Raw genomic sequence first — 18,373 nt, forward strand, 5'->3', positions numbered from 1 at the left:
TTTTAACTTTTCTGTAGAGTCAGGGTCTTACTGTGTTGCCCTGGCTGGTCTCAAATTCCTGGGCCTCAAGTGATCCTCCCACCTTGGCTCCCCAAAGTGCTGGGATTACAGGCATAAGTCAACATGCACCTGGCCTCACACTCAAACCTTAAGATACAGAAACATATTCTGGAGGTTGGGATGGTAAATTGCTTCAAGACATGTGAGAGTATGGGGAATTGATGGTCATTTGTGTACACAAATCCTTCCCTCTTGCTAGGTAAGCACCTCATAGCCTGTGCTTACCTGCCCCACTAACTGCTGTTGCTCTTCCTTGCACTTGGATCATCATCAGCAAACATTAAGTATGGGCATTCTGCTAAGGCAGTATGGAATACTATTATTATGGAATAGTGTATATGGCACCATTGTGTTATTGAAAGAACCCGGATGTGGGGATCATAAGATTTCAGCTTTGAAGTATTTCTGCTACTTGCTAACAGTATGAAGATTGGCAAGTCAATTAACCTTTCTTCATTTGGAATTTTGGAATCTCTGGCACCTATATCACAGGGTTTTGGGAAGAACCAAGTAAGACAGTACACATTAGTGATCTCCATTACCTGTACTGTCCAGTACAGATGTGTGATGGTGGAGGAGTAAATCAAGAATCCTACTGTCAGAGAGCACTCAGAATAGCCAAATATAGGAGATGGGGTAATTGAATCTATTTAAGGAAGTATATGGTATATTCGCTCAAGTGTGTACTTGTTACAGAAGTTCAAATGAGAGAGAGAGAGTGAACCCTGCGAGCTTATTGATAAGAGTAAGAGCCTCGGCCGGGCGCAGTGGCTCACACCTGTAAACCCAGCACTTTGAGAGGCCAAGGCAGGCAGATCACCTGAGGTCGGAAGTTCAAGACCAGCCACACCAAGATGGAGAAACCCCATCTCTACTAAAAATACAAAATTAGCGAAGCGTGGTGGTGCATACCTGTAATCCCACCTACTCGGGAGGCTGAGGCAGGAGAATCGCTTGAACCCGGGAGGTGGAGGTTGCAGTGAGCCGAGATCATGCCACTGCAGTCCAGCCTGGGCAACAAGAGGGAAACTCTGTCTCAAAAAAAAAAAAAAAAAAAAAAGAGTAAGAGCCTCAAGGAAAGGCCTCATTCCTGAGAGTGGAACTGGCACCTTATTTGGGGGGAGAAAAGAAAGACATGCCAGGTAAAAAAAAGTCTCCTTGAGTAAAGTTACACAGATGTGATGGTGTTTTATGTTTCTCAGGTATTGAGTTGACTAGAAGGCTCTCTAAAGGAACTGTAGTGACAAGTAGATAGCATCTGATTAGGGAGGCCGTGGATTGCTTGAAGTAGAGGAAAGCTGTTGAAGGGTTTTGAGACTGTGTAAAGTGGTTTTTAGGAAAACTATTCAGATGGTTTGGAGAGACAGAAATTAGAAGACTTCTTAATAAGGCCATATACACAGTAGTGTATAATATATAATAAAAAGAGACAAATTTGAGTTCTAGTGCCGCATGTTATTAGGTTGGTGCAAAAGTAATTGCTGTTTTTGCCATTGAAAGTAATGGCAAAAACCACGATAACTTTTGCACCTACCTAATAAAAGCCACATGACCTTGGATAAGTTGTGTGATATTACTGAATTTAAATTTCCTTATGTAAATATTGTGGACATTCATACATATTATAGGCTTGTTGTAAGGATCAAATTGTATAGTGCTGGTAAATGTTCTTTGGGTTTTTTAGTTTGGTTTCCTCTGCCCTTTTTATTTTATTTTTATTTTTATTTTTGGTAGAGACAAGGTCTCACTGTGTTGCCCAGACTAATCGTGAACTCCTGGCCTCAAGTGATCTGCCCACCTCAGCCTCCCAAAGTACTGGAATTACAGGCATGAGCCACCGCACCCAGCTCTGTTCCCTGTCCTTTGGAATCTACTAGAAGTAAATGTTCTTTGTAAAGGGCTGTCTGTGGTAAAAATAGAATGACAAGGTGATGAGAACCCCAACATGAGTAGCAGAAATAGATAAAAGGTCTCACAAAAGAGTGCTTGGAAGATTTAACCAATAAGTGAGGGACAGAAGAGAATAGTCAAGAGCTGCTTGAGTGCCTTTTCTTGGAAAACTTAGTTTCAGCCTTACATTGAACTGTTCCCTCCCTGAATTCCTCTAGCACTTACACTGCACATGGGAATTAAGCTGTCACTTAATATGACATACTATCTTGTATTATTTCACCAATTTGTATTTGCCCGTTTTCCTGTGAGTGCTTCTCTATAGTGATCAACACAAGATAAGTACTTTTAGCATTGAATTTCGCAGAGAAAAAACTTGAGATCTGCCACCTCAGTCTTCAGAAACAGCTTTAGAGGATGGTGCCTCTAATTGTTTGAAGACTGAGGGTACTGTGGGAGAGAACTTGGGGAAAAAAATGTTATTCTCAGTGGAGCAGGATCTGAATGAATAGAGAGGCTTTTGCTGTGTGGGAATGAGAAGCTATTACCTTTAATATAATTTTTTTTTTTTTTTTGAGACAGAGTCTCGATTTGTCGCAATCTCCACTCACTGCAACCCCCGCCTCCCAGGTTCAAACAGTTCTCCTGCCTCAGTCTCCCGAGTAGCTAGGATTACAGGCATGTGCCTCCATACCCGGCTAATTTTTGTATATTTAGTGGAGACAGGGTTTCACCATGTTGGCCAGGCTGGTCTCGAACTCCTGACCTCAGGTGATCCAACGGCCTCGGCCTCCCAAAGTGCGGGGTTTACAAGCGTGCGCCACCACACCCAGCCTAATATAATTTATTTAATTTGATGTGTCTTGATTTGGGCGGGGAGGGTTTTTATTTTATTTCTGCAGCTGTAGTTTCACTTGCCATAAAGAAGTGTAATAAAGAGATGCAAATATGCTCCTAGTTTTCCCTAAGCAGATGTGAATTTCTACTCTTATGAAACTGACTTTAAGAACACAGCAATTCTTGTTTCCTGATCTTAAAAATAAGTATGCAAATATAATCTTTCCACCTCCATCACAGAATAACTTGACTTAGATCATTGCAGTATGTTATTTTGCCCCAAATACATCAAAGCATTTTCTTCTGCCTGGCACTTATAAAGAAAAGCTGCTTGCTTAATTTGTTTTGGCTATTAAAGTTGATATGTGGTGTTAAACCATGCTTTCCAGAAGCTATTATCTAGACCCTTTTAGCCTTATACCTGGATTTCTGTCTCCTGGCTGGCCTGTCAGCCTGATCTTAAAGCACAGCTTTAATCTGTTTACATCAGACTCCTTTGAGAATTAGTTAAAATTAACAGATTTTTGGACTTTTTTTAGGCCTGAATATCTGCATTTTTCTTCACATGTCTCTATTACCTCTGCATTTTAACAGTTACCTCCAGGTTGAGAACTACTGGCTTAAATGATTTTTTAAAGTCTCTTCTGGTTCTGACATTTTAAGGTTTTTGTTTTGTTTTTAAAAGCTATTCTGCTTAATAGTGGTTTCTTTAAAATGTTTATAATGAAGAGATCCTGAAACTCATGTGATACTTCAGCCTCATTTTGTAGACAAGGACACAAGCAAAGCAACTTGCCCAAGACCACACAGTGAATTAGTAACACTTACAGAACCTGGCTCCCCCAGTGCTTAATCCAGTGCTCTTTCTTTACTCAGCACATTGCTTCCCATACCAGAGTGTGCCTTGTGCTATCTAATGTGCTAGCTAACGTAGTAGTGGGATGAGCATCTGTTGTGAGGTGGAAGACCTAGGCTGTGGCCTTGGCTTTGTCACCCACCAACCATATGTCCTTAGGTATCTCCTCTTTTACTCTACTGGAAGATATCTTAGCTTGTCAGACTTCCAGGTGATATGCTTGTGCCCTGTTACCTAGCTCTGACAAAGAAGATGAACGGTTTTATAACATTACTATAATTGTGTGTGTGTGTTTAATGAAACAAGGTGCTGGCCTTTTAATACTGTTGCAAACTGATCTTTATTAGCGTCTCAAAACTCATTATTTTTTATTTCCTCAAAATAAAAAGTATGTGTGTGTCAAAGGCCACTATCAAGAAAGTGAAAAAAGACAATCTACAGAATGAGAGAAAACATTTTCAAATCATATATCTGATAAGGGTCTAGCATCTAGACTATATAAAGAATTTTACAACTCAGTAATAAAAAGACAGCAACCTAGTTTTTAAAAGGGCAAAAGATGTAAATAGACATTTCTCCATAGAAGACGTACGAATGGCCCATAGCACATGGAAAGATGCGCAACATCCTCAGTCATTAGAGAAATGCAAAGTAAAACCACAATGAGAAACCACTTCACGTCCACTAAGATTGCTATAATAAAGGGGGAAAAAAAGGAAAATAACCTGTTTTGGTGAGAATACGGAGAAATCAGAATCTTCATATATCGCTAACAGGGATGTAAAATGTGGTGGCACTCTTGGAAACAGTTTGACAGTTCCTCAGAAAATTCAACGTAAAGTTAACCATATGACCCAACAATTCCACTCCTAGGTGTATACCCAAGAGAACTGAAAATCTGTGTCCACAGGAAAACTTGGCACACAAATGTTCATAACAGTTATCATAATGGCCTAAAGGTAGAAACAGTCTGTCAGCTGATGAATGGATAAATGCAATGTGATATATCTATACAACGGAATATAATTTGACCGTTAGAATAAAGTATTGATACATACTACAATATGGATGAATCCTGAAAATGCGCTAAGTGAAAGAAACCAATCACAAAAGGCCATATATAGTATGACTGCATTTGTATATCCATAGAGACAGAAAGTAGATTGTTGGCTGCCAGGGGATAGGGGACAGGAATAAGATGTGACTGCTAATGGGTATGGAGTTTCTTTTTGAGGGTATGCATATATTCTAGAATTAGATAGTGGTGATGGTTGCATAACCTTGTGAGTATACTAAAAACCACTGAATTGGCATTATTTTTAAATAGTGAATTTTATAGTGTGTGAACTATATCGCAATTTTAGAAACTTATTTTTGTCTTTCATGGAGTAACCCTTAAAGTTTCAAATTATTATTTCTTTAAACTATATGTCATGTAACACAGTGGTATCACAGACACTGATTAATACTATTACTTTAATTACTAATTAAAAGAATATATATATATATATATATATATATATATGCCTGCCCAGGTACCTTTTTCAGCTGTTGCTAGCACCATTTCTCTGCTCTGATCTCCATCTTATCAAATTTCAATAGTAGTTTTTTATATTACTTAGCCTTTCAGTAGCATTTGACTTATTGATCACTTCTTTTTTCTTGAAATACTTTCTTTACTTGGCTTCTAGGACACCACTTGCCCCCAGCTTTCCTCCTACGTCAACTAGTCTTTGTTGTCTTCATTGTTCTTTGGTCTTCTTCCTGACCTGTGTAAATATTGCCAGTCCCTGAGCTTATGAGCTTATTACCCCTGGCCCTCTCCTCTGTCTACCCTCATCCCAAGGTGATACCCAATGTCATGACTTAAATAACATGTAGAAGTTGCTGACTTCTACATTTATATTCTCAACCTGGACCTTTCCTATAAGTCCCAGACTTTTCTGTCCAACTGCCTACTTGTCATCTCCACTTAAATGTCTAAAACGTGTATCAGGCATCAATAGCCAGAGCCAATCTCTTGATTTCCGCTTACCCCTCAAAGTGCTTCTCTCCCAGTCTTCTTCATTTCAGGTAGATACCTCCATTCATCTAATTTATTCAAACAAAAACCTGAGAGTTACCCTTGATTCTTCTCTTTGCTTTGTTCTCCACAGCCATCTCATTGTCGTATTTTCCTGGCTGTACATCCAGAATCTGACCACTCCTACCTAGAGAGCTGTAGTAGCCCTTTCAACTGGTCTTCCAGCTTCTGTGCTTGGCTCCGTTACATTTTGTTCTCCACACAGCAGCCAGACTGATGTTTTAAAACATAGATCACTCACTCTCTTGCTGAAATCTCTCCAGTAACTTCCCATCTCAGTTAGCTAAACTCCAAATCCCTAATTGTGGCCTATTTTATAGCCCCTACATGTTCTTGATCCTGCTTGTTTCTGTCATCCTCATCTGTCAGTTTCTACTTGAGTCATTATACTCTGGAAACCCTGGCTTTTCTGCTGTTCCTCAAACACGTTAAGCTTGGGGGATTTTGGTGTACTGTTTTCACTGGGACACTCCAGATTTTCTCATGGGTTACTCCTTTATTCAACTCTGCTCAGATGTTAACTATTTTCCCTCACTATTTTTTAGTCTTTTTAAAAACTCTATTGCATTTTTCTGTATAATCTTTTTTACAGCCTGGAATTATATGCGTATTTGTTTACTTTTTATCTTCCATACAAGAAGAAGCTCTTTGAGTGCAGAATTTGTCTTGTTTATGACTATATCCCTAGTGGCTAGAACAGTGCTTGGCACATAGCAAGCAGCCATTCAATATTAATTTAAAGAAAATAAAGAGTGTAATTGCCAAAAAGGTTGTGTTTAAAAATATTATTTTTTTCTTTTAAAAGAATGTCCAACACTGGAATGAATTGCTATTGAGAGGCTTGGCAATTTCCTTAAAAAGAAAAAGAAACCCAGAAAAGTCATATAACAGTTAATATTTTTCCAGGCAGTAGGAGATGAATTTCAGATGAAACGGCTGTATGGTCCTCTCCCAGAATTTGCACTCAGCTGCATTTTTCAGAACTGATTGCATGTAATTCTTAAATGGAGCACGTGATCTGCCACCTTTCTAGAATAAGGACTCATCGCACATCTGTATCAATGTGTAGTACATTCCTAGCTAGTCTTTGTGCCTTAATTCAGGTCTTCCTTGGCAGCATCCCTCTCTCTTCCAACCCTCCCCAGTCAGCTTTGCTGCAGATTGATATCCCTGAGGTAATAGGTAACATTTTATCCAAAATCTTTTTTGCAGATCCTTGAACTTGTAGTGTGCCCTTGCCCCTCTATGTCTACTTCTTACCATTTAGCACTTAGCATAGTTTATAATTCATTGTAAGTATAGGATTTTCCTTAACTAAATTGCAAAGACCATTTTTTTTGTATATCTGATTTCTTGTCTACCCATTGCAAAGGTAAGAAATTCATACTGGATGATTATGCCAACAATTCAGTCAGACTTTAGAAGATGTTAGTTGCTAGTAGTGAAAGGATTGTTGACTACATTTCAGTTTGCTGGTAGAAAAAAATACTTCGTTGTTGGAGCATTACTGATTAATATGCTGAATCAAGTTGTTTTAACTTTAAGCTCTTTTCAGCCTTAGATCTCACACTTACTGGGTTCAGTGGTGGGATGTTTAAGTCATGGATCCAGTGATCTGGCCCTCAAAGAGCTGCAGTCATGTAGGCTTCTCTATTCATGGGCTGGGTTGATGTAGAAGCAGCCCCGTCACTGCTAAATGCAGTTTGTGGTGGAGTAGAGAAGGCAGTGTAAAACCTAAGAATCAGTTTCTCTGGGGTTGTCACTAATGTGTGTGCTCATAATTTAATTAACACATGGTAATTTCCTAACTTCTAACTCCAGTGATGAATGCAGTCAGTAATAAGCACTGTTAAGCTAGTAATTTTCTTTGCAGTGTATCTTGGCCATTTTTATAAAAAATAGATTGAAATTGAAGATTCAGTGTGTTGCTAAGAGCATAATCTCTTTGAGATACCATGTTTTTGCTGAATTGGGATCTAAATTAGATGACAGTGCACATTCTTAAGATAGACATCATTTTCTCCCCAAACTGAACATTTTCCTTTCTTGCTAAATATGTGTGTCGGGGGGGGATATAGGCACTATATATTTCCAACTGAAATTGTAATCTCAGCTTCTGAGTTTGCCATCAGTTTTTATCATCTCCTTATTTTAGTTTAGAACTCCACATATACAAATGGGTATTTATCCTTTTTCCTCCTGTATTCTTCTTCTTGGAAAATGACATGATGGCTCCGACAAGTCATCCAAGCCCTAATTCTAGTAGGTGGTCATCTCTGTCTCTTCTCTTTCATGTTCCTTATAACTAGTCTGTTACTAAGTCCTGCCAATTCTACCTCAGAATACTCCCTTTCAGTCCCCCTACTGCTGCTCTGTTGAGCATTGAGGCTCTGCACTTAACATCAGGCCCCATCTGCATCTCTATGTCCAGTGTTACTCCCCTCCACATCATCTGCCAGGTTGCCACTAAAATGACTTAAAAAAAAACACGTAAATTTGATTGTTATTCCCATGCTTAAAATACTCTCCATTGCCTGCTTCAGAATAAAGTTCAAGTTCTTTAGCCTAATAACTAGGAAATGGTTTCTCTCGGATGCCTCATCTCCTACTACTTTCCCCCTTTGCAGCTTCTGTCTACTTTCTAAACTGGGATAAAGGAGAGAAAAAGTTTATTTTTCTTAAAGCCATGCTCAGTTCTGTCTAAATCAGAACAGGGTCACCATTGACACCACTCTCACCCCTGGTAATTCTTCATCTCTCCAGTGTGAATTGAGGAATCCTTTGAGTCTTATTATCAAGCCAGGGAACTTTATGAAGCAATCCACTCAGGTCTTTTATATCACTGCATAACTTCTGTTTTCACTGTGATTAAAATAAGATAATTGAAGGTGTTCATGTGTCATACTCAAAACAATTTTGTTTTGCTGGACATATCCTAATGACCAAGGATTTTGTCCTTTTGTTTTTTGAGATGGAGTCTCACTCTATTGTCCAGGCTCGAGTGCAGTGGCACAATCACGGCTCACTGCAGGCTACACCTCCTGAGCTCAAGCCATCCTCCTGCCTCTGTCTCCCAAGTAGCTGGGACTTTAGGTGGGCACCAGCACACCTGGCTAATTTTTTAAATTACATTTTTTTGTAGATACGGAGGAGTCTTGCTATGTTGCCCAGGCTGATCTCAGACTCCTGAACTCAAGCGATTCTTCCACCTTGGCCTCCCAAAGTGCTGAAGTTATAAACATGTGCCACTGTGCCTGGCTTATTTTGTCTCTTTTTTTGATCCCACCCTATCCCTTTAAGTGTGGTGAGACGCATGGGAACAGAAGGCTGTATTCCCTCAAATGAGTTAATTTGGAAAATGCCTTCCTGTACTGACTACATATCCTTCAGACCTGAGTTGTGTTTAATATCCTTCCTAAGCACTTATGGAGTTCCCGATGCCATACCTTCAGTGAAGTGTCTTTGTAGAATTTTTTATTATTCAAATGTGCAGTGGAGAAACGTAACTGAAATGATTCTTCATAATGTTCTATTAAAGCTATCAAATGCCTGTTTTCTTTGAACTGGTTAGCCAGCCATCTCTGGCATCAGGTGTGTTAGTCTGATAAAAGTTGTCTTTATCTTGGCCGGGTGTGGTGGCATTTTGGGAGGTACGTGGATCACTTGAGGCCAGGAGTTCGAGACTAGCCTGGCCAACATGGTGAAACCCCATCTCTATTAAAAAATACAAAAATTAGCTGACTGTGATGACACTTGTCTGTAATCCCAGCTACTCGGGAGGCTGAGGCATGAGAATTGCTTGAACCCAGGAGGCGGAGGTTACAGTGAGCTGAGATCGCGCTACTGCGCTCAGCCTGGGTAACAGAGTAAGACTCTGTCTCAAAAAAAAGTTGTCTTTATCTCTTCAGTGGGTGGTGTAGGGGAGTAATTTCTTTAAAATAGTACTTTTTGAGCTCTGTTTTCAGCCAAATTGCAGTTGGTTTTACATTGGAGGGGGAGGTTCAACATTTTTGATACCCTGTGAGTTTTGTGGTCCTATTCAAGATTAACATCTTTTTTTTTTTTTTAGGTTTTTAAAATGTTATTACTAGAGCTTGTTAGGAATCAAGATACAATGTATAGCTGTCACTTCAGGGATCTCTTTGTTTCCTGTTCTTTTGTGTTTTTGATGGCTAATAATTCCTTTCCTTGCACTTCATGGGAAAGCAGTGTAGAATAATGAGAGAGCATGGGTTTTGAGTCCTGGCTTTACCACTTTCTTCCTTTCACCTTTGGCAGGTTTTTTAAACCCTTAGTGTTATCTGTAAAAGGAGGATTTTAACTGTTCTTACCTTGTAGAGTTATTGTGGAAATTAAGTGAGATAGTGTATATAAAATACTTAGCACATCCGTAGCACATGTTAGGCATTCAGGAAATGGTAGCTATGATTATACCTTCTGTCTGCCCTCCATCCCTTAAAGAAATTCTGTGAATAAGAACCAAGTGAGATCATTTTGACCATGTTTACATTTGCTAAATTTAAACTGGAGAGTAACATTTTAGAGATCTTTTTCTTCCCTTTTTTTCTTTATAAGGATTTAGACATTAAAAAAAAAAAAAAAAGCTATTGAGAGTATATTGTGTTCCAGGCTCTGAGAATACAAAAGTGTATAGTCCCTGTGACCCAGTGAGGGAGACAATACATACAGTGAGGTAACCATGATGCAGTGTATTATATAGTTTTATATCATTAATAGCAACAGCAATAGCTAATTTTTATGAAGTACTTGCTAGGTACCAGGCACTGTGCACTGTGCTATGTTTTATAATTACACTATTTACTTCTCATACCAACCTGTGAAATAGATACTTTCACCATCTTAATTTTACAATTTAGCAAACTAATAAGGCTTTAGAGAGGTTAAATTATTTGCCCAGTGCCTTCCAGTATTAAGTGGAAAAGTGAGGATTAAAATAAAGTAGCCTGACTCCATTCTCCCTTGGATAATAAGGATTCACCTTATTGGGTAAGGAAAAAAAGCATTTGCCTACATACATTTGTATTTAGTCTAAATCCAGTCAGCTTGTTTTTTGTTGTTGTTGTTGTTTGTTTGTTTTTTGAGATGGAGTCTTCCTCTGTTCACCCAGGCTAGAGTGCAATGGCACCATCTCGGCTCACTGCAACCTCTGCCTCCTGGATTCAAGTGATCTCTTGCCTCAGCCTCCCAAGTAGCTGGGATTACTTAGCCTGGCTAAGTTTTGTACTTTTAGTAGAGACGGGGTTTCACAATGTTGGCCAGGCTGGTCTTGGACTCCTAACCTCAAACGATCCATCTGCCTCAGCCTCCCAAAGTGCTGGGATTATAGGTGTGAGCCACTGCACCTGGCCAGAACCAATCAGCTTGTGATTTGAAGTACAGTACACCTTTAAGAATAAGGCCACAATCTGCTTTGGGATTGAGTTCAGGGATTAAGGCAAATAAAAATAAGTTTATATCACTGAAGAAGAGACAGTTTTATAATGAGCCATGTATTTGTAATTTAGCCCTAAAGAATTTTGTTGGCCTGTCATTTACTATTTGTATGGCACTTAACATCTTTGAACTCTAGTTTTCTAATCTGAAGGACATTGGTTTCTGGATTGAGGGTCTGATTAGTGCTGCAATAAAAAGACGAGTGGCAATAGCAGTTTTACAGTGGGTGAAAATTGACCTGTGTAAGGGATATCATCTTGAAATTTTAGATACTGGCAACATAAAGAACTTTTTCTAGATTTCCAGAAGGAAAGGTGTTCAACATAAATCACATCATTTATACAAACAGTTGAGGCACAGTGAGCCATTCTTATCACTGAGGGAATGTATTTATATCAGTGTAGGGATTTGTTTTATCAGCCAGCTTGTCAGATACCAGCCAAGGGCCAACCTTGCAAACAAGCCTTGCTAAAGATGGCAGTCTTGGACCCAGGTTCACTTATTTCTGCACACTGCCCTTCTTTTTAATTTATCCCGTGAGGTCCCACATAAAAGAAACTAATTTTTGCTTTCTCTTTTTATTATTACAAAAGGAAAGCAATTTGCAATTAGTGTTGAGGAAGACAAAAATGAGGCAAAAAAAAAAAAAGATAGCTTTTAAAATACCCGAATTAGCAGTAGAGAGAACATGAGGAGCAGCATACATTTTAGTTGATGAGCAGTTTTGGAGCATGATGAGAAGTAATAATCAGAAAAAGAAGCACCTAATAGCAACTCCCCTTTTTCCAGATGGTTCTCCATACTGTAGTAGAGACATTACTTGCTTCGAAATGGGCTGTGTTGCCGTAAAGTCAAATTATAACCTTTCTTGTGATTTCATGTAATTCATTGGAAATGTTTCTTTTCCACTTACTGAAGATTGCTTCTAGGTACCAGGCAGTGAAGTTAGAGCTGAGGCTATTTCAATACATTGTAATGGCTGCTTCTGCATTTTATTCTCCCAAATTGGTTAAGACATTATCCTCTGACTTTTAAAGGCAAGTTTCTTTTCTGTGATGCAATGCAGGCAGTGAAGTGTGGCTAGGTGTCTGAGAATATGATTTTCCTGTTTTTGAATGACCCATAATTTTTAAATGACTTTATTCTGACTTTATTTCACAAATAATTCAAATGCTATGGTGGATTTGGCTCTACAAGTTGGTTCTTTTGCATGTCTTCAAAGAGGGATTTACTTGACAGTGTAAATGAGCTATCTAGCTAGAAAACCTGCTAATTTCTTTTTGGTTCAGTTTGTATCTTTAAAATTAGATGTCGTGTTTGATTTGTAGGCTGGCAGTCTATGGCAGTCAATAGTGCAGTATGCTGCCATGAGTAATTTTCTCAAAGAAAAATTTTTGCTTTTACAGGGCACCAAGGGGAAAAAAAACTTGATTGACTTTTAATCACTTTAAGTATGGCTATTTTTAGCTCATGTTATTTCTTCCAACAAACTTCACAGAACAGGTTTTCTCTTTTGTGTAATAATATATAGAATCACAGTTAAAAAAAAAATCAAGGTTGATGAATTGTATTTCTGTAGTTGTTTAAAATCTTTACAATTATTTTTATCCCATCTCTTATTTTATTTTTTATTGTTTATTTATTTATTTATTTATTTATTTATTTTCAGAGACAAGCTCTCACTATATTGCCCAGGCTGGACTCGAACTCCTGGGCTCAAGCTGTTCTGCCACCTCAGCCTCCCAAGTATCTGGGATGGCAGGTACTCACCACTGCCATCTCTTTATTTCTTATAGGCATTATCTTTGTACTTGTGCTCAATCCGAAAGATAAATATGACATTCTCTGTCTTTCAGTAAAATAATCCATTCTAAATCCAGATGAACGTTGGATTGCTTGCTGGTTTGTAATTTTTATGGAATACAATATTTGTTCACTTGATCTAAAAAATTAAGAGTTGGCCATTAATGGTCTACAAAAAACAGGTTTATCAGATTATTTGTAGCACCCTGTTCCTCTTAAGCTATATTTACTTAAATACTTGCATTTGAGAAAATTTTTTACTATGTAATATATTCACATGGTTAAAACATTTTAAAGGCACACATAGAGTAATCTTACTCCTCCCCGTATTTCTCTACCCTGATAAGATATCTGGATGTACCTTAGTTTGTTTAACCAATCCCCTTGTAAATGAGCACTCGAGTTACCTCCAGCTTTTCACTATTACAGACAATGCTGCAGTGAGTACCCTTGTATATCATTTCACATGTATTCAGTTATAGAAACATTCCTGGAAGTGGGAAGTTGAATTCAGGGTGCTAAATTGGCATTCGTAGGTGCTGTAACATTTTGAACTTCTACATGAGCAGTGAGAGAATTATTTGCCTCTGAATAGCAGTGTTTGGGAAACTTTCTAAACCTCTATAGATAAGGGAAATAGAAGTAGAGTTTGTCCACTCAACTCGTGTTGGGACTGAGTCTGGGACTTGGTTTGTAATTTAAAATGTAGTGTTGTTTCCAACAGGCTATCCTGGAATTGCTATCTTAAAGTTAAGACATGCTGGTAAAATAATAAAAGTTGTTAGCTGACAAAGTGATATTAAAGGAGATCCTCCCCATTTTGTTAGTATCTGTAAATTCATGTATCTGTATTTTCTGAGTTTTGTGGTCACAGAAAGAAAGAATGAACAAATAGAGTAATTTTCTGTACTCACATTTCGGTAAAATGAAGGTGGGATATACAAGTTTACACTTACAGTCTGTGCAGCCCATATACGTTTTCTGGTTCTGGGGTTGTTTTTATATTCTCTGCATGGAGACTGGCAACATCAGCATCACATGAGTACCACCTGACTCTAGTGACCTAGTCTCTTTCAACCTGATTTTTAATTGTTTGGTCTTTTTTGTTTGTTTTTAACTGCTGCTTGCAGGGCTACCCCATAGGAGTGTGCCCAGAATAGCCTGTTTTGTATTTTAGTTCTGCAACATCAGAAGACAAAGAGTAAATATTATATGTGCATGAGGGATGCTCTTAAAAAGTGGTTCATTTTACTTTCAGTAAGAGGCCAGGTTTCTTGATGCACAACTTTTTTGTTTGTTTTACAGTGGAAGATAGATGATAAGCCTGTAAAAATTGACAAGTGGGATGGATCAGCTGTGAAAAACTCTTTGGATGATTCTGCCAAAAAGGTACTTTCTTGAGGAGGGGTTGGTTAGTATCTATACAGCTGATGGCCATCTCTCCTGGGAAATCTTTTCCTTTTGTAACTTGGAGTGACCTTAGTTTTCAGTGTTAGAAATTGAGTCAGAAAGCAGTTTCTAAAATTTCTCACAGAAAAAGTCAGAGGAAGTGTGTTGAAATATCACCAACATGGCACATGTATACATATGTAACAAACCTGCACGTTGTGCACATGTAACCTAAAACTTAAAGTATAATAATAATAAAATTAAAAAAAAAGAAATATAAATGTTGGCTATCTGAAGAAAGCTGGTAATTTTTTGTTTTTGAGATTAATTAGCCTAGAGCACAGAAGGTTGAGAGAAGATAGGACATTCATTCATGATAAATCATCTCTCCATTTGTAAAAGTAAAACATTTTAGCTGTGGGAAAAGTTGAGGAGTTTAAAGTTTTTTATATGAGGGATTGATGAACTTTTTCTCTTGGTTCTTTATAGAAGGCTTGAGTTTTACTTGTTTGGTGTGGTAAAATCCCAACTGGAGGGAACTACTTGGTAATTCATATGATTCTTTTATCATGGAAATCAAGAATAAAAGCACATACTGGGAAGGAAGTATTCCTATTAGCTTGATTCCTTCTTTTTCTCACCAGGTACTTCTGGAAAAATACAAATATGTGGAGAATTTTGGTCTAATTGATGGTCGCCTCACCATCTGTACAATCTCCTGTTTCTTTGCCATAGTGGCTTTGATTTGGGATTATATGCACCCGTTTCCAGAGTCCAAACCCGTTTTGGCTTTGTGTGTCATATCATATCCTTTATTTACGCTCAGGTTGTTTTCTAGTGACTATTTTTTTAAATCTGCTGATATTTCTCCCTACAAAAAACAAAACGGACTTTCATATTAGGGCTTGCTAATGTTAGAATTCAACATTTTGAGCTGTGATGTTTATATAGTAAATATCTATCAGTTTATATAGTAACTGTCACTGATATTTTATGGTTTGTATGGTTATTTTATCGTAATTCATTTTTGTTATTAATGTAGAGGTTATTGTCCTAATATGAGCACTTAATAGCAAAACACATAGTAATAGTGAACCCAGCTCTTCTCATTTCTAGCCCAGAACTTTTCCCGTTAGACGTGGCTGCTTCAAGCCACTCATTCTAGGATATTAGGAAAGGATCTGATTTTGGAGACTCAGATCTGTATCAAGTTTACTTGAAGCTGAGGAGCTGAACTGGAAAGTACTGAGCATGAGATACAAGTGTGGCTTGTATTACAGTGGAATTAAGAACTTATTCTGGAGCTAAAGAATATGGGTTTGAAATCCAAGGTATCTGTGATCTTGTGCTAATGAAAATTTACTTATTTTTGAGATGATTTGAATACCACTCATTTATAAATATGGGTAGCATTCAGAATTATCATAAAGATTAAATGAGAGATTTTATATTGTATTTGATACATAATCATTTCCTTTCCCCTCTTTTTTATGATAAATGTAAGATCATGGTCGTTGCCTACCCAGCGTGATTTTTTTTCTCAAGAAGTTGAATATAAAGAACTTAATTATACTTCACTATTAAAATAGGTAATTTTGGTTGGTAGTTTACTTTTTTAAACAATGTTACCACTACCTAAATTTTGTTTTGTTTTCATTTTTTTTGAGACAGGGTCTTACCCTGTCACCCAGGCTGAAGTACAGTGGTGTGATCATGACTCACTGCAGCGTCAGCCTCCTGGCTCGAGCAGTTCTCCCACCTCAACCTCCTGAGTAGACAGGCACATGCCACCATGTCTGCCTAATTTTTAAATTTTTTACAGAGACAAGGTCCTACTACGTTGCCTAGGCTGGTCTCAAAACTCCTGGGCCCAAGCAATCCTCCCAAAGTGCTGGGATTACAGGCATAAGCCACTGTGCCCAGCCAACCTGAAATATGTTTTAAAACTTCATGTTGGAGATTTATCTTCAGAGGCAGTTAGCAAACCTCTGATAAAGCAGATCCTAGTCAAAAATTGTATTATCCAGATTGCCCCACATAGCCCCCAGAAGTGGCACCAGGTGATCCTTGACTCCTTTCAGTAATCAGATTAATCATCCCAGTATGAATTTTTCACTATTAAGGCAGTTCAGAAGAATAATATTCCATAGGTTCTAGAGACAGTTCCCAGGGGAATTCCAAAGAGATTTGAAAATGATAGCAACATTATTACAAATATCTGGCCTCCCAAGAGAACTACCTTGATGGTAATTCATTTGTTTGGTTATATTTGTTTAATAAAACAAGGTCTTATTTTTGTCATGTCAGTTTTATTTATAATAGTAGGGACTAAAATTATAAATGTCTTCTGTTGCTGGGCATCGTGGCTCACGCCTGTAATCCCAACACTTTGAGAGGCCAAGGCGGGCGAATCGCTTGAGCCCAAGAGTTCAAGGCCAGCCTGAGCAACTTGGAGAAACCTGTCACTACCAAAAATACAAAAATTAGCTGGGCATGGTGGCGCATGCCTGTAGTCCCAGATAGTTGGGAGGCTGAGGCACAAGAATCACTTGAATCCAGGAGGCGGAAGTCGCAGTGAGCCGAGATCTGCTACTGCACTCCAGCCTGGGCGATAGAGCAAGACTCTGTCTCAAAATAAATAAATTAATTAGATAAAATAAAAAATAAATTAGCTGGGTGTGGTGGCACACACCTATAATCCCAGCTACTGAGGAAGCTGAGATGGGAGGATTGCTTGAGCCTGGGATGTTGAGGCTGCAGTGAGCTGAGATCATGCCACTGTACTCTAGCCTGGGTGACAGAGTGAGACCCTGTCTCAAAAAAAAAAAAGTCTTCTGTATCCTAGACTGCATATATCCTTCATCTCTAAATCTCATGATAATTCTAAAATATCAGTATTATCCCAATTTTAAAGGTAAGGATACTAAGACTTGGGGAAGGAAGTTATTTGTTACAATCATACTGATTAAACGCCAAGATTTAAATCTAGGATTATCTCTACTCTAAAGTCCATATACTTTGTACTATATTTTCCTGCCTTTCCTGTTCATGAAATTTATCTATTTTTTAACTCTTCTTTAATGGAATGCTTCATGAATTTGCCTGTCATCCTCGTGCTAGGGCCATGCTAACCTCTGTATCGTTCTAATTTTAGTATATGTGCTGCCGAAGCGAGCACTGTTCATGAAATTTATTTTTATTTTATTTATTTTATTTTTATTTTTTGATACAGGGTCTCACTCTGTTGCCCAGGCTGGAGTGCAGTGGCACGATCTTGCCTCACTATAGCCTCTGCCTCCCAGGTTCAAGTGATTCTCCTGCCTCAGCCACACAAGTAGCTGGGATTATGGGCCTGCACCACTACATCCAGCTAATTTTTTTTTGGTTTTTGTGTTTTTTTTTGGTTTTTGTGTTTTTTTTTTTTTTTTTTTTTTGAGACAGAGTCTTGCTGTGTCACACAGGCTGGAGCACAGTGGCACGATCTTGGCTCACTGCAACCCTGCAACCTCTGCTTCCTGGGTTCAAGCCATTCTCATGCCTCAGCCTCCTGAGTAGCAGGACTACAGGCATGTACCACCACGCCCAGCTAATTTTTGTATTTTTGGTAGAGACATGGGGTTTCATCATGTTGGCCGGGCTCGTCTCGAACTCCTGACCTCAAGTGATCTGCCCACCTCAGCCTCCCAAAGTGCTGGGATTACAGGCATGAGCCACCACGCCTAGCCTTAATTTTTGTATTTTTAGTAGAAATGGGGTCTCCCATTGTTCCTTGTTGGCCAGGCTGGTTTCAAACTCCAGGTCTCAAGCAATCCACCTGCCTCGGCCTCCCAGAGTGCTGGTATTAAAGGTGTGAGCCATCGTGCCCAGCCTTGTTTATGAAATTTAAATGGCACAGTATACACAAAGCTCTTATGCCAGTTTTTGGCAAACTATAAGTGCTTATTATCTATGGTACTTAATACTGTCAAAAACAATATAATAATAAGTCTATATGCATATAG

At 38.5% G+C, this 18,373-nt stretch overlaps 1 protein-coding gene and 1 non-coding gene across 2 annotated transcripts in view; one reads left to right on the top strand and one right to left on the bottom strand.

Annotated features, from left to right (window-relative positions):
* SPCS2 (signal peptidase complex subunit 2) overlaps window positions 1-18,373 on the top strand; it is a 28,436-nt gene that overhangs the window by 1,520 nt on the left and 8,543 nt on the right. The window contains exons 2-3 of the mRNA XM_054661558.2: window positions 14,289-14,372; window positions 15,017-15,176. Coding sequence (XP_054517533.1) covers window positions 14,289-14,372; window positions 15,017-15,176 — 244 coding nt within the window. The remainder of the gene's footprint in view (window positions 1-14,288; window positions 14,373-15,016; window positions 15,177-18,373) is intronic.
* Window positions 17,447-17,550, bottom strand: LOC112204846 (U6 spliceosomal RNA). The gene has a single exon (XR_002938599.1). It is a non-coding gene; the product is annotated as a U6 spliceosomal RNA (small nuclear RNA).

Source organism: Pan troglodytes, chromosome 9 (genome assembly GCF_028858775.2).
Source record: "Pan troglodytes isolate AG18354 chromosome 9, NHGRI_mPanTro3-v2.0_pri, whole genome shotgun sequence".
Lineage (NCBI taxonomy): Eukaryota > Metazoa > Chordata > Mammalia > Primates > Hominidae > Pan > Pan troglodytes.